The sequence below is a fragment of the Rhinolophus sinicus genome, linkage group LG04 (assembly GCF_036562045.2).
Source record: "Rhinolophus sinicus isolate RSC01 linkage group LG04, ASM3656204v1, whole genome shotgun sequence".
NCBI lineage: Eukaryota > Metazoa > Chordata > Mammalia > Chiroptera > Rhinolophidae > Rhinolophus > Rhinolophus sinicus.
The window spans coordinates 52,055,418-52,082,378 of NC_133754.1; the positions used below are offsets into that span (position 1 = coordinate 52,055,418).

The 26,961-nt window shown below is 36.7% G+C and overlaps 1 protein-coding gene and 1 long non-coding RNA gene across 5 annotated transcripts in view; one reads left to right on the forward strand and one right to left on the reverse strand.

Moving 5' to 3' along the window:
• The window catches only part of MYO16 (myosin XVI), a 542,975-nt gene that overhangs the window by 331,602 nt on the left and 184,412 nt on the right, over positions 1-26,961 (forward strand). For all 4 annotated transcript variants that reach the window (XM_074329517.1, XM_074329516.1, XM_019731063.2 and 1 more), the window contains 2 exons: positions 798-869; positions 3,295-3,436. In XM_074329517.1, coding sequence (XP_074185618.1) covers positions 798-869; positions 3,295-3,436 — 214 coding nt within the window. The remainder of the gene's footprint in view (positions 1-797; positions 870-3,294; positions 3,437-26,961) is intronic.
• Positions 37-25,967, reverse strand: LOC141571025 (uncharacterized). Its single transcript, XR_012495492.1, has 3 exons — positions 25,922-25,967; positions 8,150-8,238; positions 37-105 (listed from the first exon to the last, which is right to left on the reverse strand). It is a non-coding gene; the product is annotated as an uncharacterized LOC141571025 (long non-coding RNA).

Consider the following 26,961-nt stretch of genomic DNA (forward strand, 5'->3'; position numbering starts at 1 on the left):
GTGGAACACAGGAGCTAACACTAATCTTACTGGTGTGCAGTTTTGCAGACCGGGCAGTAGATGGAGACACAGGACAGAAAAGCCAGGTGGCATCAAACCTGTCTTCTAGAGTAGAATTCAGTGTTACCGGTGGGAAAGAAAAAAAAAACAAAAAACAAACGTAACCACTTTGTTCTTTTATATAAATAGTTATGGAAATGAATAACAAAATGTACACTTATGTTCTCCTGTATCCCAGCACGTTAACAGGGTGATTCATCAGCACATACTTGGGTTTATTTACATTGTTCTAAGTATTCTCCACGCCCACCCCGCCACCCAGTATATTAGGGGGGCATGTTATTAGCTAAACACTTTAAACCTAATATAATTACTTCCCGGCAAAGATCTTGCCAAAAATCTTTCTCCTTTGAAGTTGCCTGGTTAGTCACTCCCACATTTTTTTCAAAATACCTTAAAAACAGAGATTGCTGGTGAACAGCATATCTTCACCTCATATCAAAGTAATTTAACCAGGAATTGGGAGGAAACATTCAGGGCCATCTGTGAGGGCAAGGAGGGAAAACACCTGCTGTGATTTAACATAGGGGCCCCAACAACTCATTAATGTTTGGATTATTATATACTGTTTCTTTAGTTGAATTTGACAACGAAGGTGGTAGTTTAGTTTTCTTTAATATACACATTTTCTAACGGGTCTATAGAAAGCTTAAAAGTTATAACCATAAAATACAGTGTTCTCTGTCAAAATATATATTAATACTAACTTCATGTTTTCAATGCTGCTTTAATTTTAGTGGCTGGGATGTTACAAGTCTCAGCAGAGGAACTGGTGTCTGCTTTAACAACTGATATTCAATATGTTAAAGGTACGTTTTCCTATACTCTTGCTTTCACCTTTGTGCAGTTGTGGTCTTCTTCGAAATACAGAAAGTAAATACAAACTTACCTTTTCCCCACTTAGTGAAACGATTTCTCTGAAGTGAATGCCAAATGAGAGAAGCATTATGAACCCCTTTGGTCACTTGATCTGACTCTCTATTGTAAACTATGCTCCTGAGAGACCATTTTGATTAACTGGTCATCTTGTCTAGCTCATCTGTCATCTAGCTCATCAGTCATTAGACAAAGAAAGTCATCAACCCAAGAGGATTTATTAAATTAAAACGTTGGATCCATTTGTGTATGTGTTGCCATGCTGCCCCCTTCAATGAAGAGCATTCATTTCCTTCTATCTCATCAGTCATAATAATAGCTTCCATTTATCGGACACTTACGACAAAAATGGTGCCAAGCACTATAAATTGGGGAATTTTTTCAGTTTTTACAAATCGCAATGAGGTGGGCATAACTATTTCTATATTAACAGATAATAAAACTGAGATTTGAAGAGGTTAAATACATAACTTTGAATGCAACTCACTAGTAAATGGCATGTTTGGAATTAGAATCTCCCTCTGAGTCCCAAGATGAATCTCTATGCTATATGCATCTCTATTTAATGGGCAAGGAGAGTGTTTTTCCCACGTGCTCTGAATTATTCACTATAAATCACTGCCTTACCAACCTTCCTCTTTATTATAATTTTGAGGACTCACCATGCACCTGATTTTTTTTTTTCTCTAAATCACCACGATTCTTACCTCTGTTCCTACTGGACCTACTTGAAGGTATTTATGTATGTGACATAATTTCTGCCTCAGATCCAGAGTTAATCTTGCATCTTCTTGAACTTTATGAATCTCCCCATTATTCATTCAGTTGCCCAAAAGTCAGTCTTGACACCTTTTGTTCCTCCTTCTCCATTGAGTAGATTAGACACATGCCAACTCTACTCCATAGATAGCTTTCATTCTCACTGCCATCTCTTCAGTTCCATGGCATTGCCTTAATTTATCATTCCTTCCCTAGATTTTAGCAAGAACATCATTGTTAATCTTTTATCTGGATTTCTCTCATTTACCTTCCTTCCGTGCTGCTTCAGGAGTAGTCTTTTGGAAATGCAACTGTGGTTTTCACCCATGGATAACAGTCTTTCAAAGATTCTCCAATGCCTTCTGAGCAAAGCTTGTCACTTTAGGGTGGCACAGGACTTTTATTATTTGGACCGTACCTAACTTTTATGCTTCATCCTTAGCCATTCTCCCTCTCATGCCCTTGCTTCCACTATACTGTGTTTCTTGAAGTTACTCAGATGCATTATTTTTTCTCATGAATTTTTAAAGAAAAACTGAACCCTCCATTAATATCTATAATTTAACATATACATTTCCCTCTGCTTACAGTACCCTCATTTCCTTACACACCCACCGTGTTGGCGACCCAGCAGAACCTCTTAATCATGTTGACTGTAGAGACCTCAATTCTATAATATCATAAATGACACACTGCTTTCCCTGCCACCTTGTGTTGTTCCACCTCAATGGCCTTGAACTGGCAGCTCCCTGACTCTTGATTACCTGCTGTAGGTTGTTTTGTTTTGTTTCATTTTTTAATCTCAACCAGCCTCAGAAGCAGTTCTCCCCCTTTCTCTGTAACTCCATGATTAACAACTTACTCACACCTCAGTTTACATGGTCCTATCCTATACTTAACTCCCGCCCTGCCTGAGCCGCAGTGGTTAGCCAGGTTGCAAGGCCACAGGGGATGAATACTACATCGCATTCCCTCTCAACTCTCTTGCCTAAATGCTGTTGTAGGCTCAATTCCAAATCATCCTCACTTAGTTTGTTCTTACTTTCTTCTCTAGTCTATTCTCTTCTACAAATCTTATCAACTCAAGATTTCAATTACGGTCCCTTTGAGAATGACATAGAGATTTCTGCCTTAAGGCCCAATCTTGTTCCCAAATTCCAGACACACATTGTAGTTAGTTGGACCATTTCTTTGAAAATATTTAAAATATGAATAATTTTCCAGATGGCCAGGTTTGAAAATGCCTTGTGGATGATTCAGTATCCAAACCAGTGAGCTGTTAGCAGGAAACTTGTTAAGAGGGGCTTTTCAAAGACTTGGTTCCCTAACTGACAGAAAATTACACAGTCTGCAAGAGGTCAAAAGCTCTGGTCTACATTTGTAACAAACAAGATTGCAATATATATGACACTCATTTTAGGGGAAAAAAATTATGTAATAACTGACAGAGACCTCATTTATTAGAATTACGATATATTTTTTTAGCATCTTTGACGTACGTATATGGATGTGTGCGGGATAAATAGTATGTGCACAGTTTTGTTTGCTTCTAAATGAGACAAACCTTTGTTCTTATGCTTCCTCTCCTTTCTGTTTCAGGAGATATGATCACACGACGTCATACTATAGAGATGGCTGAATTTTACCGGGATCTCCTGGCCAAGTCCTTGTACAGTCGTTTCTTTAGCTTTTTGGTGAATACCGTGAATTGTTGCCTCCATAGTCAAGATGAGCCCAGCAGGTAAGACTGATAGATGCAGGTCGCTAGTGTTATTTTTGTCACAGCTAACTTTAAAAGTCTCACTTCGTAAAGATGCTTCACAATCCAGTGTGACCCACAAGTTAAACTATTATTAAAACATCTCATTTTAGCAAGGTGATTTTACTTGACTACTTTTTAGAGATTTAAGCCACACACACACACACACACACACACACACACACACACACACACAGAGGCATTGATGAATTAATCAAATAATGTCTCATGCATAGAGATGCAAATGCATTCTATCTGGACTGAAGGCATATATGACCATTTGAGCACCAAGAAGTATAAAATATTTATAAATTGAGGAAGAAGACAGCCCAAGAATGTGTGGAGCACTTAAGTTTGTTGAAGAGCCCATGTCTCTCTCAGAACCAATTCAACGATGCATTTCATATTGGCAATTCTTCCTGTTTTCTTCACTTATTTTGTGGATTACTTGATGAAGGTCTCTGTGGTAATCATTTCATTCATAGCTTTAATCATCTTTAAGTAGAAGATTTTCAGGGCTGTTTGATCATCTAAAAGTTATAGATCTCCATGGCATCTTGTCAATGGACAACTTTCTTAATATTCTTGTCACAAATAAGGACCTTGAGCAGGTCATTGAAAGCAAAATTGCATCCAGAAGTCATTACACGTATGCTTATCTTTGGATGAAACCTTTTGAGAATTTCTTAGTTGTCCATATAGGCTTCTTTACCAAATTCCTGAAAATTGCTGCCTTTAGAGGTTTCTTGGAAAATATTATAACTAACATGTATTAATGGGACATTTGTTAAATAAATATAGACATCTCAGAAGATTTCAAGGATAAAGAGATGCTAAAATTCTCATTAAAAAGTACATATATAAAATCCCATTGTGTATTGATCAGTATTATTCAATATACAGTCTGGGATTTGAGGGTAGATATAGTATTATCTATATTTTCACAGACATACCTTAGTATTTGGTATGGTGAGCATTTTTATTTTGTTATTGCTTATTATCAGTTAATTTGTGATTTTCCTTTAAATAGGAAGATTATTCACAGAATGATGCTAATGTGCTATGTCTAACAAATGAGTTTTGTATAAAATTATTGGCAGCTCTGCTGAAGTTGACATTGAAAAAATTAATATATAAATCCAGCTGCATGCAGAAACTTTTAGAACATTCCCATTTGACATTTAAATCTTAAAGAACCTTAAATTTATATAATTGGAGGCACTTACAGATAGTCTAGATTTTTGACAACACATACACACACACGCATGCACACATAGAAAAAACTATAAACACAAACTTCAGAAAACACATATTTTCCTTTCAGTGGCAATATTGCCACTGTGTCAATAGGTAAATTAATGAAGTTAGTTTTATCTTTTAAATTTTTTTTACTAAGCGTGTGAATGAGGACTGGGATGAGTGGGAAATTAGAGATGAATTATTTTAAGTTTAGCTTCTAAGAGACAATATTCTCACTTGAGTCATAACTCCCCCCCTTTTTTTTTTTCCCTATTTCTCCCATGAGTCACCCAAACCTAAATTTAAATCCTGAAATAATGCAAAGAAAGGTTATGTTTGCAGTATTTCTAACTCATTGAACTTTGTGGAAAGCTTAAGGATTTGCAGATTTACAGACCCATTTCCAAAGTCACAGAACGGTCTCAAAATTTGGATAAATTTAGAATAGGCTTTTATTGTTTATGAATCTCCAATTTATTTATTTTTTTTGAAATTTTGTAATCATGTCAAAAAAGATTATATCAGATATGATTAAGTTGTCAAGCACCCTTGATGTTGAAGGGAAATATTTTTTCACACTATATGTTTTTGTAAATTTTGCAATACTACATATATATGTGTGTGTGTATATATATATATATATATATATATATTATATATATACATATATACATATATAGATATTTGTATATATATTTAATATACTCTGACAGATAATAAAGGGAAAACAAATGAAATTGAAGCAGATGCAATATTTGGTCTTGGAATGCTGGATGAATTCCCTGGATTACAGCAAACTAGGTACAGTTTTAATAATATATATATATTTTAAAAGACTCCACTTTCTCGACCTAGATCCCAAATAGGGTTCCTTCCAAATGAAAATCCTGGGGTATAATGCAGGAGAAGCTGACAATTAGTTAATCAATATGAGCAAAAGTGTTCGCCATGTTTGCCGGGCCAAAATCAAGTCAGTAAAATTAATATGAGGACACCTCACAGCCTATTGCCTGCCGCAGTCCTGGTTTCTATGCAGGCTGCTGGCACCAGCTTCCGCAGGCTGGCAATCACCTGGGCTGGGCAGCGTTTCTTCATGGGCCACACTTAGTGGTCAGGGTGTTTCAAAATAGAAACACACTAAAAATGTATTTATTAGGTTTAGTTGAAAATGATTTGGTCTAAGCAGGTAAGAAGGAATAATGATCATAATAGCAATAATAAAAATAACCATAAAATAATGCCTTCTATTTGTTTAAAACTTTATTTAATAATGAAAATAGGATTTTAAATAATGTCAAAGAATTTCTAAAGAAAACTAATAAAGTGGTTAAGTTTGATTTCACTTTTCTAGTATTATTTGGCCCCAATGCCACCGAATTTGTCGACTGACATGCAATGCCCAGTGTAGGCATAAATAAATTCTGTGTTTAAACCACGTGGAGATCCATATATAGATTCCTACAACTTCGTATGTAGAACGTAGGCAATTCCTAAGGACAGTGGAGATACTGACATTCTATTCCATTTTCACTGGCCAGTTTTACCTCAGTGAATCCAAAGTGTGTTTCCAGACCCTTCCCAGGGATACAGCCTTTCTCTCCAAGGAGAATTCCTCCCTCAGATGCTTTATTCATCGCAGATAGACCAGTGTTGTGGTCTCCTTATTCTTGGGAATAGTTAAGATGACTGCAGGGATCTCTTTGCCTCGTTATATTCGTTTACTGGATCAGGAAATGGTGTCCTGCAGCTTTACAATTTTCCTGCTTCCCCAGTGAGCTCAATCACTGGTCTGTCCTGAGAGAGCAGATATAATGTAACAACTCCTTTATTTCTGTTAAAGCACCTTGCTATAGCTCTAAGTAGGTTCCTTCCAGAGTCTAACTGCCATGTTAAAATAAACTTCATGGCATGGAGAATATTCTGAATAATTATCCTTAATATTTCTATTCTCCTATGGTTTATTTTGCCTCATTATTATAGAAATTATTTTTCATTTGGTGATATTGGTTGGGTGTTTTCAATGAAACATTCAAAGTGGAAAGGCTTGCTCTTAAGTATCGGTTATTATTTTTCTTAATAAAACTATAAGCCTTTTGAAAAACGCAGGGAAACACATTAAATTAATCCTTGGTCTGAAAAGGCAGCATTATGGATAAAATTATGTTGGCCACAAGAAGAGTATTTGTTTTATTGTTATAGCAACATTATGAGCAGAATTTTTCGCAAAATTTTCAAACCTGTATTGTACTGTTACCTATTTCGGGGTAGCCACTATATTAAACATGTGATCTGTGGTGTAATGAAAACACATGTTCTTCTTATGCCTCACCTTCCTTTAAACTGAACTCAGTGAGGATATTTTTCAGACCCTGAGAGAAAAAACAGTTAAATCCCAAGACTTTTCTGCTCACTCTTAAATAAATCACATTTCTATGAATCCTTTAAGTCCCCAAATATCCAGTATTTGAACAGAAATTAATAGTGTCTAAAGGTGAGAGTTCTCCCCTCTCTCCCGCAGGTAAGGCCTGTGGTGGCAGCTGCTTCCCTCCCAGGAAGGGAGCGAGGTAGGCATCTGCACTCCAGTTTGCCGGCTGTGACTTCGGCTCTCATGAGAAATGGGGGATGGGAAGAAGGAAGTGAGAGATGTCTTGGTTTCCTGATATCCTGAGGCTTTTCTGGCGGGGACGTTAGTTATTCCTCACTCTTTCTCTTGACTTCCTCATAGATTCCCACTGCTGTACCTCTCCTCATACAGTCCTCAAGAAATGGAAGTGTGTTCATCCCAGCACTACTTTCTCCCACCTTCGCCCATGTTTTGGTCAGTCCAGTAGACATACGCTCGCACCACACATGGGTTGAGACCCCACACCTTCCCAGGTGTGCCTCTTGGTTAGGATTTCTCTGGATTGAGCTGGAATTGGGAAGGGGGGGACAGTGCCTTGAAAAGTTCTGGATGTTTTAATTTACTCACTTTTTATAATTCCTAAACCAAAGATATGCACTAAAGTATATTTAGCTTTTTATAAAGGATGCCATCCCTGTGATTCTGAAATGAGATAAATGGTTGGAGAATCTTACTAAAGTCAAATGAGTAGTACCTTATTTTTTTCCCCCTAAATTGACGTCTTCATCAGAGTTTTGGTGCAAACCACTACTGCAGACACACCCTCAAGTTAATAGTCTTGGGCAGGCAGAGGGGTAGGAGAAACTTTAGAAGAGTTCTCTATGTATCTTCAGACACTGAAATCTATAGTTTAATCGATTTATGTTCGTCTTATGAGTTCTGAATACAATGGTTTGTATTTATGGGAACACTTGAGAGATATAAACTGTGGACTATTTTCCTTTTAACCATTAGAAACACCCTACAAATAAGTAGATTGAAAGTTATTGAAAGTTAATAGATGAAGTTTAAGCGATAACCCAGTAGAGGGGTATTGAAAATTACTTACTTACTTTATTTGGTCATTCATTCATTCATTCATTCATCCATCATCTATGTCTACATGTTCTGAAGTCCACATTTTTGGACAGCACAATTTGGCCTGCAAATATAATACAGTAAATAAATTGAGTTTCAAGCGTACATATTGAGATTTTTGATCTGTCACTGAGCCTTCAGTTTCTTAAGTATACTATATTACAATCTTATATTTTAGTTGAGCTAAACATAGATGATTAATTACATTTAGTTTCAATGAGCTATAGAGACTTTGGGAGAGTTCTCTAAATATCCTCAGATACCAAAACCTGCAATTTATTTAAACTCATTTTTTGTCCTGAGTTCTCATGAACCCTCACCTGTTCATTTAGTACCTAGTTGCAAGAGCTTCGGTTGGTTTCCAGAGTTAGCTGAGGATAATGAAATGACATACAGAATGTTGTCAAGTTGTTAGCCCAGTGTCTTACACAATGGGAATTGGTGCTATAGTAAAATCACAGTGGTTGTGGCTAGAAAGAAGGCTTCCTAATTTATGATGGTTTATCTGTGGAGAAAGGAAAGTTGTTGGGAGCCCTGGATATAGTCTAGTCTCTTCCATTTAATTTTGATTTCGTTATCTTGTTTGTTTTGGAGATTAGCAAGGAGAAGAAATATGTTGTTCTTTAGAAATAGGATGCTGCTATTGACATATGCTACTGGGATGTGAGTGACGTTTTCTGTGTTGCCCAGTTTTGCTTTGTGGTAAGCAATAATAATGGGTTTACATAGATCAATGTACACACTCTTTCCCTCTGTCCCTTATGACACACCTATGACACATTTGCAATATGTCTGACTAGAGTCCAGAGCAGAGTTTGTGGTCTTTTGTTATTGTGAAAATAAGGTCTACATGGGTTAGAAACCGTGATATTTCCCAATCAGTAGAGATTCCTTGAAGAAAAAGTTGCATGTCAGGACACTGGTTCCTAATCATGCACAGGTGAGTAAGTGGTGCCTGAACTAAGGCACTGCCTGCCAGGTGGAGGACACAGTAGATGAACGTGGAACTGGTGCTCTGTAGAGATGGAGCATCAGAGAAAAGGTGGGAGAATTAGGTCAAATTGGAATGAAAGCTTTAATATGAAACCCATCTTTTATTGAGAGGCAAGGTGTCATCATCCTGGAACTGTCTAGAGTCTTTGTCCTTTGATCCATAATTGAGATTGATTATGGAGAGAGAAAAGAAGGCCGTTGGAGAAAAAAACTACCACTTGTGAAATTTCTCAAACTATTAAATCTTTCCTCTCCCACCCAATAAAACTGTAAGATGGGCTTATATAACAGAACGAAGTATTAAACCTATACCAGTGAGAAAGGTGGGTTGTTTTAAAGAGAGATTGAAGTTATATTCTTTAAAAGTATTTTTAAAAGATTTTTATTAAAATATAGCTAACATATAACATCATATTAGTTTCAGGTGTACACCATAGTTATTCAATATTTATATACCTAACTAAGTGATCACCATGATAAGTCCAGCAACCATCTGACACTGTACCACGCTATCACAGTGTTATTGACTATATTCCCTATGCTGTACATTACATTCCCATGACTTATTTGTTTTACACATGGAAATGTGGACTTCTTATTCCCTTTCACCTTTCACCCCTTTTTAAATTTTTCAATTACAGTTGACATTCAATATTATTTTATATTAATTTCAGGTATGCAGCATAATGGTTAGATATTTATATCATTTAAGAAGTGATACCCCTGACTAGTACTCACCTGGCACTGTATATAGTTATTAACTTATTATTGACTATATTCCCTGTACTTTACTTTATGGCCCCATGACTGTTTTGTAACTACCAGTTTGTACTTCTTAATCCCTTCACCTTTTTTACCCTGCCCCCTAACTCTCTCCCATCTAGCTGCCATCAGTATGTTCTCTGTATCTATGATTTTGTTTCTGTTTTGTTTGTTTATTTTGTTCTTTAGATTCCACATATAAGCAAAATCACTCTTTTTAGACAGACATTGAATCTGTCTTTCTCTGTCTGACGTACTTCACTCAGCACAATACCCTTCAGGTCCATCCATTTGTCACTGCAGATGGCAAGAACCCATTCTCTTTCCTGGCTGAGCAATATTCCATTGTATATATGTACCACCTCCTCTTTATCCATTCTTCTATTGATGGATACTCAGGCTGTCTCCACATCTTGTCCACTGTAAACAATGCTGCAATGAACATATGGATGCACATGTCCCCTCAAAGTAGCCTTTGGGTTTCTTCCCAGACGTGGGATAAATACCCAGAAGTGGGATTACAGGGTCCTTCTTTGTCTCTTGTTATAGTCTTTGTTTTAAAGTTTATTTTGTCTGGTATAAGCATTGCTACTCTAGTTTTTCTTTTCTTTTTTCATTTTCATTTCCATGAAATATCTTTTTCCATCTCTTTACATCTGTATGTGTCTTTCAATCTGAAGTAATTCTCTTGTGGATAGCATATGTAAGAGTTTTGTTTTCTTATCCATTCAGCCCTCCTATGTCTTCTGATTGAAGCATTTAATCCATTTACATTGAAAGTAATTGTTGATAGATATGTAGCCTATTGCCATTTTATTATTCATAATCTTGATCTTTTTTTTCTTTTCATCTTAATGATGTCCCTCTAGTAGTCTTTGTAATATTGGTTTGGTGGTGATGAACTCCTTTAGCTTTTTCATGTCTGGGAATCTATCTCTCCTTGGATTCTAAATGATAGCTTTGCTGGGTAGAATAATCTTCATTGTAGGTCCTTGCTTTATATCACATTGAATATATTGTGCCAATCCCTTCTGGCCTGCAAAGTTTCTGTTGAGAAATCAGCTGACAATTTTATGGGAATTCCCTTATAAGTTACTAGTTGCCTTTTTCTTGCTGCTGTTAGGATTCTCTCTTTAACTTTTGCCATTTTAATTTTAACGTGTCTTGGTGTGGGCCTGTTTGGGTTCATCTTCTTTGGGACTCGCTGCACTTCCTGGACATGTATGTCTATTTCCTTCACCAGATTAAGAAAGTTTTCAGTCATTGTTTCTTCAAATAGGTTCTCAATCTCTTGCTTTCTCTCTTCTCCTTCTGGTACCCCTATGATACGACTATTGTTATACTTGATATTGTTCCTGAGGTCTCTTAAACTACCCTCATTTTTTTGGATTCTTTTTTCTTTTTGCTGTTCTGATTGGGTGTTTTCTGCTACCTTATCTTCCAAATCGTTGATTTAAATTATCTACCTCATCTAGTCTGCTGGTGATTCCTTCTAGTACATTTTTCATTTCAGTTATTATATTCTTCACTCCTGACTAGTTCCTTTTTATGGTTTCTGTGTCCTTTTTTATGCTTGTAGTATCTTTGTTGAAGTTCTCACTAAGTTCCCTGAGAATCCTTATAACCACTGTTTTGAACTCTGCCTCTAGTAAGTTGCTTTCCTCCATTTTGTTTAGTTCTGTTTCTGGAGTTTCTCCTGTTCTTTCATTTGGGAATATTTCTTTGTTCCATCACTTTGGCTGCCTTTTTTTATGTGTCTATGTATTAGGTAGATCTGCTATGTCTCCCAGTCTTGGCTGGTTGGCCTTATGTAGTAGGTGTCCTGTGGGGCCCAGTGGCAAGTCTCCCTGGTCACCTGAGCCAGGTGCTGCAGGTATGTCCCATGTGTTAGTTGTGTGTGCCCTCCTGTTATAATTGAGCCTTTTTCGCTATTAGTATGTCAAGGAGTAGGATTGACCCTTCGGTGATTGGCTGTGGGGTTTGGCCACATCCATAGCTTACAGGCTGTTGTGCAGGGGGCTTACCCCCTGAGTGGATTTGCCCCAGCGGGCTCTGGTGCATGTTGAGACAACCCTTTGAGTGTGCCACTCGTGGGGTTAATGGACTGGTGCTCTGCTGTGGTCTGAAGCCAACCTTCAAGTATGTTGGTTCTGGAGCCTCTTGGGAGGGGCTTTGATGCAGGCCCAGGTCACCTATGCCTGTGTCTGGTCGGGAGCTACCTGGTAGGAGCTACAAAGTGATCCAAAGTTGTCCCCTGCCTGTGCTAACCCTGGAGGCATGTGGGAGAGTCCACACTGCAAACTGAGGAGGCCTGTTGCCACCTGCCAGCTCCCTTAAAGTTCAACCTCTGAGAAAGCCTTGTGCGGTACACAAATTTGGTGAGACAGTCTCAGGGAGTCATTAGAGTGGGAAGATTTGTGGTCACCACGTTGATGTAGACTCTGGTTTGGTGCCAGTGCTGAGGTACTAGCAAAAGTCTCAGAGCACACTGAGGCCAGTCCTCGCCCACCTGGGTCCTGTGGATGCCTATAGTTTTTCAAGAAAGAGTGAAAGATGGACAGGGTTGGCTTCTCACGTGAGAAAGTGCCTCCAGCATTTGGAGAGTTGGGTAGGGCAGGGTCCCAGTGAGTCAGCAAGGTAGAGCAGCAGGGCTCACCAGACCAGTCAGATTCAGATTTTGCCTTTGGGAGTGGGCTCAACATAGGAAAGATGGCACCCACCTGCTGGTTCCATGGGAGGAGGAATCCACACAGGAAAAATGATGACTGTCCTCCAGCCCTTGCTTCAAAGACACACACTTCAGTCTGACCCCCTTATGCCTCCTCCAATGTCCCCCGAGACATCGTCCCTCCTCTGGACCCCAAGGTGAGTGCCTACAAGTGAGTGAGTCTGTTTGGGGGCTATTTAAGCAAATGCCAAGGGTTTCCTACTACCTTTGGTTTCACCTGGTCAGAATACCCACTGTTTTTCGTAACCAGATGTTTTGGGGGCTGCTCTTTCCAGCACCAGTACTCTGGTCTGGGGAGGCCGGTGTGGGGTTGGGGTCTCTCACTGCTCCTCCAGGGGGAAACTTTGTGGCCAAGATATTCCTCCTGGTTCTCAACAGCCTCACAGAGGTTTGTCGCCAGCCTGTTTAATGTCTCCACCCCTCCTATCAGTCTCGACGTGGGTTTTTCTTTATATCCTGCGTTATAAAACTTCTGGTCAGCCAGACTTCAGATGGTTCTCCAGGATGATTGTGCTATAATTTAGTTTCAATTTTAATGTGTTCACGGAAGAAAGCACACACAGTGTTTACCTATTCCACCATCTTTGATCTCCTCTCTAAAGTTTTTTGTTTTTTTTTGTTTTTTGCTTTGTTTGTTTTTTGTTTTTTCCCCCACATATCAATTCAGTGATTTCATTCCTGAAATCATCAGTAGGGTATTTTTGCAACTCATCCTGCTTCTAAATTTGTATATGTTGATCATAAGGAAAACGGTTTTGTCAGTCAATAATGAATATCCTAGATGTCCAAAAAGATTTCCATCAGCACATTTACAAAATGGCCCATGTGTTCTCCAATAGTCTGGTTGAGGTTAATGAAAAGAATGGAGATGGTAACAGTGGCATTCAGCTTCCCAGTATCTCACAACTAATGATTCATACTATGAAATGAGAAAAAAAGAACATGTCCAGTAGGACATAAACTTAAGGTCCTACCACTGTATGAAGTGAGACTGTTTCACTCCAGCATCTAACAACTTTTAAAATAACATTAGGATCTAAATGAATATAGAGAATCTGTATTCATAGGATCCTAACAAGCAATGTAATAATCATCTTCAGAAAAATTTCACTCCTTCATTAGGTGAGATTTGCTATTCTTTCTTAATTAGAGGAAACAAATATTTCATATAAGGAAAAATAATTATAGCCTTGAAGAATTCTGCAGGCCACTTTAAAAATTAAACCACATGTCAGCATTTTGAATAATCTTGTGTTTGTCTGAAGACTCTTAATGGCAGAGAGGGCTGATCTTTACCTTGATGCTCTGAAATGAAAGAAAGGTGCATTAACTGAGTTAAATAGATATAAGGCTTAAGATTTCATTTGGGAATTCTCCTTAGTTTTGTTCTACTGAATTCAGTTTGTGTACAGTTAGTTTTGAATATTTAGTGGTGTATATGCACGTTTGCTGAATTTCTAATGATTTTAAATAGAAAAGAAGTTTTTTGCTATTTATGTTGAAATGATAGCCAGGTTCTTATGATTTCTTATAGAGTATCTTAATCTTTTTTAGGTCAAAGTCCAATTTGGGAATCCAATGAATGGCATAAACACACACACACACACACACACACACACACACACACACACACACAAATATACACACACAGTTTTTCATATGATTTCTGGGGATTAATAGCACCCACCCGCTGAATAACAAGCCATTGCTATACCTGGGCTGTACTAATTTCTTAATTTTTTTGATTAAAGAAATTAATAAATTCTGAATTAATATCTTCGAGGTTGTTCATAGCCTCCTGGTAGTTGAGGATTTTTAAGTCAAAATATTTTTTAGTGATGATTTTGTTGTTGACCTTTTTTTAGTTAAAAAAGTATGTTTTAAATTTTTAGACAAAATCTATGATTTTTTAAAAACATACACTGAGATACCTCTTAATAGATGAGTAACATAATTTTTAAAATACTAATATGACGGTCAGTGTGTTAATTTATTTTGTAACATTATTTTTGGTAGATTTGATTTTCAGCTATAAGCAAGTATTCCTCAAGGATCTCCTCCACTCGCAACAGAAAGTCAGTAACTTAGTTTAGAGTGCGCAAGGGAGCCTGAAGATGGTGCTAAGCAGGGAGCATCTTTCTATGCACTGCAGGCAAGCCATTAAAAATATCTTCCTGAATACCATTTATAGTTACCCTATTTGCATAGATCACCTACGAGTATAAATACATTACCTAATCTTATGACAACTTTCAAATTCCATATATAGGTTGTTTTTTGCTTTCTGTGCAGGGGGATTTGTCATTTCTTCTGCACCATGTCCTGTTGTTTTGCAGGATGCATAACCCTAAAATTCAACTTAGGGGTCTGTGTGTGTGTGTGTGTGTGTGTGTGTGTGTGTGTGTGTGTGTTCAATTATTTAAGCCAAGACATTTTTTTTAAATGTCAGATGCAACCTGTAACTTTTTAAAAGGACTGAAATGTAGCCATACATAGTTATAAATGGTCCTTCCAAAAGTCTAATTTGTTTTATCTTTTACAAGGAAACAAGGTTAATTTGGGTAAGTTAACTCTGTGAGTTAAAAGTTTGAAGATTAATCTCCTCCAAGTATGACAGCCATTGGCAGCATCCCAGGTGATGAGAATTGTCCATTACTGGGATTTGATAATCTCAGAAAATTTAGTTACCCCTGCCATGCCTCCTTAGAGACAGTTCACTTTCCCTTTTCATGAGGGTTTGCCATCATTTCCTCCAACAGGAAGGCTTAAAGTGGGCAGTATTCTTCCATTCCTTCCTAAGTCAGATGGTTAGGAAAGATTTTGTTGAAAAGAAGCATCGTGATTTTTCAGAATGTTTGCATCCCTTTACCCTACCCAATACAGAATGGGACTCATAATTATTGCCTAACTCTAGATTTAAGAATTTTCTGCTGTTTGGGACTATGCACTTCAATGACTAGATAATATGGAGTGTTTCTCAGCTGTGTGGGCGGGGCAGGGCTCAGTGACCATTCTAAAGCAGAGAGATATTACAATTAATTTAAATATTATTGTCAAACCACACAACCCCCCTATAATACTCAAGGAATCACAGTGTGAGTGTGCAATGCCCCTTAGGTTTTTCAAAGTTAAAATAAGTTAAGAAACTTAATCTAAATGGTAAATTAGGGGATATGAAAGTGGAGTAAGAATAAAATGTCCAGAAATTAATTTTTTTCATTTATTTTGATAATAAAATTGGAGATTCATTTCCCCAAGAAAATATCCAACTACTGTATATGATATATTTAACATCACTTGAGAATCCTAAGTAAAATCACATTTTTCTCTCTCTCTTTTTATATTATATGTATATACAGAGGGTGCCAAAAAAAATGTATACACATTTTAAGAAAGGAAAAAGCTGTATTAAAATTACGCTGATGGTAACCACTTTGAACACCTCTTGTAATTGCAGACGTCAAACATGACTTGTATTCATCTTTTGTTATCGGTACGTATTAAGTCTTAACATTTTAATACAGTTTTTTTTCTTTCTTAAAATGTGTATATATATATTTTTGGCACCCTCTGTATATATAATAAATTGCTTTTAAAAGTTCAAAAAAGGTCACAGATATTATCTGTCCTCGTTTAACAGACACAAAAGTGGAACAAAGTGAAACTTGGTCCTGAAACAGGGATTTAATTTCTAAACAAATAAGGTTAAAAATTAAATATTTACCCTAGTTATTAATTTCAACTTCCTCAGCACTTTATTGAAATGATTATGAAGATTTAAGTTCTTTGGTAGAACTTACAAATAAAAAATATTTCTGATAATTTTTAGATACCAGTTTAAAAATCTAGGCAATCAGTTCATAATTAAGAGTTGGTAAAAAGATATTTTGTATATTACCTTATTAATTACATGTAATATACTTAACTGTTAATAAATGAATTTATATTAATAATGCCCAAATACCTCGTAGACATACTAAATCGCCTGCTCTGCTTTTGTGAGAAAATGAAAATAGACTTATCCATTTGTTTTCTTTTTTTCCATTTAACTTATATCTTCATTAACTTTACTGGGGGGGGGGAGATTTAATAATCAGAAAGAGTACAAAGGGATATAGGCAAGTCACTTACCTACTATCTAGAATTCACACTATTAACATTTGTCACTTTTGCTTCAGACGTTTATTAACATAAAAGAAATAGACTTGCAGCTAAATGCTGAAATTCCTTTTGTTTATCAACATAGGTTCATTCCTGTCCTTCCTACCCTGAGACAAAAATTTCACCAATTCTGTGTAAATTTTGCACAATTTGTTTTTTTTATTTCTCTAGATATTGTTTTTTCATAACTGTATAACATTGTGAGACATTAAGAATTTAAAAATACACTATCATACAGTACATTTCATGCTATGTTTCTCTTTTAATTCCACATGGTTTTTGAAATGTAACTATATTATTACCTAAAGAACTAATTCATTCTTTTTAACTGCTGCACTAATTCCCTTAGATGGAGAAATCACAATATCCTGAACTATTTTCTTCGTGATGGACATTTAACTCTTTTCCTTTTTTTTCCCTTAGTTATAAACAGTTTTTCACCATCATACATGTCTCCTCAGATATATGTTTAGCATTTTCTCTGGGGTATATTTTTAGTGGCAAAATCGGGAAGAACATTAATTTGTATTTTCCTGGTTATGAGTGAAGTTCAACATAGCAATGCAGGTGGTGCACTGCCCCATGGTGACATACATGCCCATAGACGTACAGTGAGAATTGTGCAGTTATATGTAGTGGTCTGACTTTAGGGCCTTATCATAGACATTATTTTCTTACTTCAAGGTTATCTTTATTTTGTTTTCTGAAAACTTTTAGATTTCAGTACAGCAGGAATTTTTGTTTCTATAATTATATAGTTGATATAATTTTGTATTTTAGTCAGATATTCAATTATCCCTACCTCCTGTGTTAGAAATGCTATTTTACCCCCTTCTGATTTTTAATCTATGTGGCTAAAACTGTATTAATAATATATTGTCTTAATAAGTAAATTTTCATAAGTTCCTATTTTTCTTATTTGTTTTTGTTGTCCCTGGATCTTCATTTTTGCATATGAATTTTATAATCACTTTCACTCAGTCCATAAAATAATTCTTTGGGGATTTTGACTAGAAATACATTTATAGATTAATATAGGGAGAATTGGCCATTTCAGGCTGTTGATTTTTTCCCCACAAATATCTATATTTCTATTTATTCATGTGTTCTTTTATTCCTTAAATAATGTTTGTATTTTTTTCTGCCAATTTCCTATATATTTTTTTTTTCTGTGTACTCTGTATTTTTTGTTGCTATGATGAGTGCTATTTTTCTATTATATTTTAATTTGTTTATTGGGATACTCAATCTTGAGTTTCATATGTTGATCTTATATCTAGAAACCCTGCTGACTTTTCTTATTAGTCCTAATTATTTTCCTGTGTAACATCTTACTATTTTATGATCATAATTATCTTTTTCTCTTCATTTTCTCTTATGTCTCTTATTTGTTCTTCTTATTTTATTGCATTGGCTAGCACTGTCAGTATGATGTTGAAAATTTGTGGTGATAATGAATATTCTTGTCTTATTTCCAAATGAATGTAATACTTCTAAATGCTTGCCATTAAATAATCTGTTTACTTAGAGTTCCAGTAGGTAATCTTTGTTAAGTGTTTTCAATCATGAATGGATACAAAGTTTTATCTAATGTTTTTCCTTTCTCTATTAAGATTACTGTAATGATTCTTTTCTTTGCTCAGATGGTAAATTGTATTGACGTATATTTTTTGATGTTGAATAATCTCCACATATAGATAGTGTTGACCCTATTGGTCAAGATGCAGTAGATTCAATTTTCTAGCCTTTATTAAGGAAGTTTGCACTTATTTTCATTAGTTAAATGAGTTCTATTTTTTCTTATACAATTCTTTGATGTCAAGTTTATATTAAAGAATAAATTCAATAGGTTTCTTTGTTTTCCTCCTCTCTAAAATGGTTTATGCTAAATGAAGCTGATAGGTTCCTCGAATGTCTGGTGAAAGTCTCCTTAAAATCTTTTGGGAAGGTAGAGGGAGAATTGACTTTTGAATACTGGTTGTTTTAAAGTATATAAATCAATCAGATTATTTTCTGAGTCATTTGTATTTTCTAGAAAATTGTCCACTTTAAGATTTTAAATTCATTCATCAACTGAATTGTAGCTTTGTTTTACAATCCTTCAGTCTCTCTTTAGCTAGCTGTCTTTTGACAGCTTTTGCATTCCTAATTTGTTTATGCTTTTTCCCCAATATCATTGATAAGTCTTGCTTGAACTTTGCCTATAAGAATTATTTATTTTCAAAAATTATTTTTTGTTTTGTTGTCATTTCTCATGTCTGTTATTTTATTAATTTCTGCATTTTTATTCCCTATTTTGATTTTCTTTGAATTTTTCCCTTTTGTGCTTTTTCCTCATTTCCTGAATGAAATGTTTGTTTCATATTTTCCAATGATTTTGTTGACCCTGAGTGTGTGCTTCTCAGTGCATTCCAGACGTTTTCTGTGTAGCGCTTTCTTTGTTGTTTAGTTCAAAATATTTTGTCTTTATGTTGTTTTAAAAATAAAATAACAAGCAGTTTGTCAGAAAAATAATTTGACACACCATGTTTTTCTCTGCTTCATCCAAACAGGGGAGTTTTGTTTTATTTTGTTTTTTTCATTAAATAATGAGATTTCTTTGATTCTTATGAATATAGTATGAGTGACTTCTATATCTGCATAGACTTATTTAAATCGTGGTGCTTATTGCCATGACAACAAAAACTACACAATTTAGCAAAATATCTGAGACAAAACCAGCTTTCTAAATAATTCTCCTTCTGCTTCAGATCCTTACCAAAATACCCATATGTGTAATGATTTCCTAAAGAGCTAAGAACTTTTTCTCTTTAACTGTACACTTGTTTTCCGTTATTTTTTGAGATTTCTTTTTTGTTTTCAAATAGAAGGATTCAGAGGAATAAGTAATAATATTAGAGATTTAGCAAAGCAGCATGTGTATGATAATACTCAAAATGATCTTAAATTACCACATAATAAATACAAAATAATGGTTAACAATTACCACCTTTATTATAAAAATTACCGTATACTCTGGACACAATAATGCTTAAATTTAAATATTGATCATGATAATGTGATAAATTGTTTCAAAAGTAGAGCAGCTTATGGGACCATAAATGCTTTTCCCTTAAGTACATGTTTTGAGGAGATGGAAGAAAAAAGAGATTTGTCAGATCTATGAGAATATGCCATTTTTAGTATCAAGCGGTAGTTGTTTTTCCTTTTTGCTGATGAGTGTTATGTGATTTTCAAATACTATTTGAGAACCAAATAAATTCAACGAAATGTGTAAGAAATTCAGTGATTTATAAGACTAATAAAAACCTAGTATTCTACTTTTCTAGTTCTTTTTTTTGAGCCAAGAGTGCAGAGGCTAAACCTTGTATATTTTATACAAAGCATAAAATTCATTGCATTGCTAGCCATGCTGCTTTCTTGTTTCATTTCTAACTAGGGAAATGCATTTGGCCTCTTTTCAACCCCCTGATAACCTGTCCTGCTCAATAGAGTTAACCAAATCTGTATTTATTATGCTCCTCTGTGCCCGTCATTTGAGCATAGTGGCAGTTCTGCCAGAATAAATAATGTTGCAGTGCCATCCAGAAATGAGAGCAGAATGTCCCATTCTGCCTCTTAGTGACCCTGCCTCTCCTCCCTGAAGAAAACAACCAGGAAGGAAATGTCAGTATTACAATTTAAATACTGTTTGCCTTTTTCTAATATAATTTTCTAATTGAGGAGGATGTGCTTTTCAACTAGAGGACATTTTTTTTTTTAGTTTTGTCAGCTCCATGCTTTTTAACTTTTCTCTCTTCACATGCTGTCTTATTAAAAATACACTTTCCAAGCCTGGCTTCTTTATGTATGCAGATGTGGTAAGTGGTGAAGGTGCAATTATTGTGGTTATCATTTATTGGATATTGCCTAGAAGTGAGTTAGGCTTTGTGCTGAGGATGCTCACAGTTAATGTTGACATTACCCATGAGGTAAGTATTATTGTCTCACTTTTTCAAATGAAGAAGTTGGACTTCAGAGATGTTAAGTATGTGGCCCAAGTCACACAGCCACAAAGTGATGGACTTGACATATGAACCCCAGTATGTCAGACTTACTACCTGTGGTTTTCCAAATACGCCTCCCATATTTAAGAGTGTCAGAAGAGTAATGAAAAGTTATAGTTTTAAAACTAATTTTTTAATTAACCTTTTGAAATATAGATGATTTCTTTATTTCCAATGAAATTATTATTTAAAATTTAAAATGTATATACATGGATGTGACCCTCAGGGCAAGTCTGTTCTCTGTTCCTTTGTATCTGGGCCTCTAGCATCCTGCAGCGTGCTTTGGAAAACTGCTTGTTCAGTGTATAGTCATTGAAAAGGTGAACGAACTAATAAATGATTTAGTTAAATACCACTCTCAGGAGAAGAGGTGTTGGCAGATTGCAAAAATGTTCCCAGTTGTTTATCCTTCTCTGTCCCCAGGCCCTGTACAGTATAACTTGGACACTTCTCTTATCAAGAGGTTACATCTCGTTTTTCTCCCTTTGCGCTGCCCTTGTGACTTGCCATAGCCAACAGAATACAGTACAAATGATGATGTGCCAATTCCGAGCCCTTGCACAAATCTGTTTTCTCAGATCCCTGTCATTGCCATGTGTGTAAGCCCAGGCTAGCCTGAGGAAGATGAGAGACACTCTGTTAGCCAGCCAAATCGCCAGCCAACCCCAACACATTTGGCTGAGTTCATCCTACACCTGCCAACCCCCAGCCGGGCCACCCAAGCTGACAAAAGGACTTGTGAACCATCATAAATACTTATTGCTTTTAGTCACTGAGTTTTGGGGAGGTTTGTTATTCAGCAGCATCTATTTGCTACAAGTCACTATCTAATTACTTTAATTTTCGTCGCTCCTACTTCGAACCATAAATTGTGAGTACGTACATTTGAGGCAATTGTTAGAAAGACAGTTCTCCATTTTGCAGGGGATTTGAGAAATGCTGAGATGATTCCCCCTTCTCAAACACTCTGCTCCATTATCACCTTGGCAGTAAACTCCCAAACCTTTAAGTAATGAAATATAGTGATGAGGCTTCACTGTACTTTCTAACTGACAGATTGAAATAGTGAAGAACTACCCATAGGCTTGTCCTTCATTTTGCAAAGAAGTTATTTTGAGATCTTCATCATCTGTCATTGCCAACAGTTGACCTAACTGCCAATACCATTCTTATGGAACTGATCTAACATCTAGAAAAGGCAAAATAGGATGAATCAGCCCAGACATGTTTTCACCACCAGGAAGACCTAGTTGTTCTAGGCATTCTCTTATGTATCCACCTAGTGGAAGGACCCGTTTTAAGGCTTAGCCAGCAGCTCCACCATGGCTTCACCACCCTTTCTCACAGAAATGCTCCCTCTGCAAATCTAGCCTCATGACTTTATACCTTAATGGGTAAACTGTGACATGGTCCTCCCTGACCCAACTTATGCTAAAATGTGTCAACTTTAATGGATCCTTCAGTCTTAGTAGAACTGGTAGAACCACTATTATTTGGTGAATTTTAAAGGCTGCAGATCAAATCATACCTGTAAATCTTTATAACCATGACCTACGTTAGCTCACCGCTTTCAGTGGCTCTACCCTAACAAATCAAAGCCTAGAGAGGGGCTGGACTCCCCTGAGAATCTAGACTCCCCCCTGTGATGCAATCACCATCCACAAGCAGTTGCCGTGGCCGGCTTTGCAGAGTAGTGTGTGTCTCCTAGCACTTGTCCACCCATTCACACAGGTCATTCACACATAGGGGAACTCCCTTTCTTTGGTTAGTAATCATACCTCTTCTTTGAAGATCACAGAAAATTGCAGCTGGAGTGCTTTGATGGCATTCTGAAAACTACTCCCACCCACCTACCTGGATTGCCCATCTTATTGGGATCTTGTCTTTACTGTGCCATCCAAACAAGACCCACCTAGCACATTTTCACACCTTTTGAGTTTCCCTGCATTTTATCCTGAGAATTCCCTGACTGACTTTGGCCAAATACCCGACTCACCATCTCTCCTGTAAACCTCAGGCTTGTCACAAAACAAAACATGAACCACAGATACACTTTCGGAGTTCACTCTCCTTTCGGTCCTATCTTCTATGTGATGTGTGTGGGTTATATTATGGCATGGATCTCCCATACACACCAGGGCAACCTGGCCCAAGTCCTGAATCCTGCTGCTGTGCTGTGTCTTGCAGTCACTTACCACTGACACAGACCCAAACAAAAGGAGAGGTATCTTCTTGACACGAGACTGAACTAAATGTTTCATTGAAAAGACAAGCTACAGAATTTCTGCATTATTGTATAGGCTTTTATTTTGACAGTTGCTGATTTATAAAAGGTAGTCCCAATGCAATGATGTAGGATTCTAATTTAGAGGCATAGAGATATAACACGACTTGTTATCATATGGTATATAGAATGATATGGTTGGCCGCTGACTTTGTGGCAGCAAGGATAGACCACCAGTAACCCACAACTGTGTTGCTTTCATGTTGTCGTTGTTGCTTTGTTTTGCTTTTCCGAAAAGCTTTCAGTGATGGTGTGCTTTCTTTGGCTGATGCGTGCTCTGAAGGAAATCCATGACTCCTCCTTAATACTGGCAGATATCAACAGGGAGCCTCCCCTAGTCTCTCTGACTAAGTTATCCAGGTAACTGGTTCAACATAAGAACTTTATTTTTGGTGGAGGGGCTAAAGTTACTGGTCTGAAGGCATTCCCAAGAAACGTAACTCTGCTTTCAAAGAGCAGTAGTTAGTGGCCAAAAGAGTGGGCAGGCATACGAGGATGATAGATTTAAATGAAAACAGTAATGGTATAAATCCTGCTGTAATTATATTCAACTGCTTCAAGAATGTAGTTCCATCTCTCCCTTGACCTCTGGGCCACTCTAACATCCTCTTTGTAATTGTCTTCCCTACTGATGTCTTAATGTTGATGAATGGGGCTTGAGCTCCTGATGGTAGCCAAGGTTAACCATAAGAAGGGTCATGATTCGAACATCATGTTAGACTCGGCAGTACCAAAGTAAGCACGCGTTTGAGTGTTTCTCATTTAACAAATATTCAACTAATAGTCTCTCCATCCCTATGCATAGCCATGAGCCTAGTAAACATATACCTTTTTTCCCTGCTTTATCGAGGTATAACATAGCACAGAAGTGCACATATTCTGTGTACCATTTGATGTATTGTACATGTGTAACATGACCACGTAACCTCCACACAGACTGAGATGTAGAATCTATCCAGCACGCTGGAAAGCTTCCTTTATGCCCTATTTTTATGCCTGGCTTCTTTTACTCAATGTTATGTATGTGAGAGGCATCTACAATGTCGAGTGCAGCAGTAGTTCATTCTTATTCTATCCCTTCATAGCATCCCTTTGTAAAAACATGTATGGACATACCACTAGTTATTTATTCTACTGTTGATGGACACTTGGGTTGTCTCCAGGTTTTGACTATATAAATAAAGCAGCCATGAATATTCTTGTGCATGTCTTTTAGTGGACACATCACTCATTCTTCTGGATCCATGCCCAGGAGTGGGATTTCTGGGTCATTCAGTAGGCATGTGCTTTAGCTTTACTGGATGAATTCAAACCATGTTCTAAATTTCTAATTTAAGCTACCACCAGAAGTGGATGAAGGTTTCAGTTACTCCATCTCCAATGCATGCAGTTTGGTATCTGGCTCTTTTCATTGTGATAAGTGTTTATTCATATTTCTATCTATTCTTCATAAACACAATTTTTAATAACTACAGAATACCTGGTAGAGCAGTGATGTCATAATTTACTTAAATAGTCTGCTATTCTGAGATGAAGATTGCTTTAGACTAGCAATGTAAGAGTTCCTATAAACTAAATATTATTTATGACTTTAAAAAAGTAAATTGTATGATAGGTTAATCCCTGTTTCTAAAGATGCTTTTGGTAACAAAGCATACATATATATCACTGTTATAAATGCAACTTGTAATGAATAAGGACATATGCTTATTAAAAGTACTAAGTATTAATGCTTTTTAATCTGTGAGTTGTAGCCTTCACTGATCAGGATTTAAGTGATCTTTTATTCTTTGTACTCTTCTTACTCTTGGGGAGAGTTCCCTTCCTGGTTTCCCTGTTGTAGGTCAGAATTAGACTTCTTTATAGAAGTAGCAATTAGAAGTAACTTTATGTCTTACATGCACATAGGGCTTACAGACACAGAGTCTAGTGTTAGACAACCTGGGTTCAAATCCTGGATCCTTCTAAAGCTAATGTGTACCCTTGGACAACTTAGGAGTTCACGGTCCTCTGTCTCAGTATTCTCCTCTGTGCAATGGGGATTATTACTGTACTTATCTCATAGAGTAGTTGTGAAGGCTAAATGAGGGATGGCATTTTAAACGCTCATAGCAGTCCTTGGTGAAGGGTGGCTCTAGTTTTCATCCCCATCTCAGGATTTCCTTGTATATCCAGGCTAATTAACTGTAATTTTCTAGGGATCTCCAGTGTTTTCTTTCTTTCTCTCTCTCTCTCTCTCTCTCTCTCTCTCTCTCTCTCTCTCTCTCTCTTTCTTTCTTTCTTTACTTTTTAACCTATATTTCCAGTAGGAGAGAAGTGTAAAAAAGGACTACATTTAGGAACGATGTTGGTATGTACAATACCACAAAGGATGGAAGGAGGCAGATGGCTGCTTGGTTAACCCCCACCCCCACCATCACCAGCTTCCAGCTCTACTTGTCAGTAACTGCAAACTCTTTCCTTAATTTCTGACATGTTTTCAGAAAATGATTAACAGCACGTACTTTCTTCGGTCAAAGAATAAAAGGGAGGATCTCCCCAAAGTATGCAATCCTGGAGTCACATCTCTCCATCCTAAGTCCCTCTCACGGACTAGAGAAAACCCTGGGGGATTCAGATAAGCTATGGAATAGGCAGAGTTAGCCTCTGCAATGAGTGCACCTTGCCAATTAAAAACAAAACTTATTTTAAGTAAATTCTCCAGCATATTGGTAGCAGAGTTGGTGAATGCCATAGCATAGCCCCAAACCCCCAGGGACTTTGCACCACTAACCTCTGTGCGAGTCCATCTGATCCCCAGAGCACTGTGTCTGGACAGCCAGCTTACTCAAGTCTGGAATGCTTTTGTATTTTGTTTTTACCCTGTCTGAGGGCCTACTGGTCAATGATCAACTGGGGGTGGATTTTACTCCGGCTCAATCTAAGGGTTTTGTGCCAAGCAGGATTCAGCTATTCCCTAACCTGACTACAGACTTAGCTAACTCTCTAGTTAATCTCCTTGCCTAGGGATGATTGAGGACAAAACCTGACTTTGGACCTCTCTGTCCAAATAAAATTAGTTCATCCATGTTCTAAGGTGGACATGCTTTTAATTTGGACCTTTCCTTTTCCCATATTCACACATGGAAAACAAAACCAAAACCAGACAGATGCGTTGGCACTTAATATTTTGTCTGACATAAAAGGTGTTTTATTTTAGTAATATGTTAACGTAAGTCCGACACCCATCAGGAAAGCCCTCAGGAGAATACTAAGGCAGAATTCAAACTAAAAACAGACCACCTCAATAATATGTTAATTTTGCCTACAGGAGTGAATCCTGGGTGATCAGATGACCTCTGTCTGCTCCTTCTGGCTAGAAGTTGGAGTTGAAGTAAATGCCTGTGCAATACAAGTCAAGAGATCAATAAGAAAAATGACAGTAGTGCTGACTACTACATAGTATGCGTCCTTTGCTGGCTGCAGAGTCTTGTAACCCTCCTGCCAAGGTTGCTACTGCAAAAACAGACACATATTTCATTCAATCATAAATGATGAAATAGATTTTTGGAAAAAAAAACACACACACTATGTCTGTCAGTAGTTGCAAAAGTAATCTTTAAAATGCATTAAACCTGCATTTAATTTTTCTCCTGACAATGGTTTTTCCTTCCTTACCATCCTTTTTTAAAATAGCATTTTAATTGTGTAACTAAATATAATTCGGAATCCAGTATCTATGAAATGTGAAAGATTATTTCCAAGGAGTATTCTTAAAACCAAATTTATGTTGCTCTAAATTATTAATTAATAATTTACTTTCCAAAATCTGAA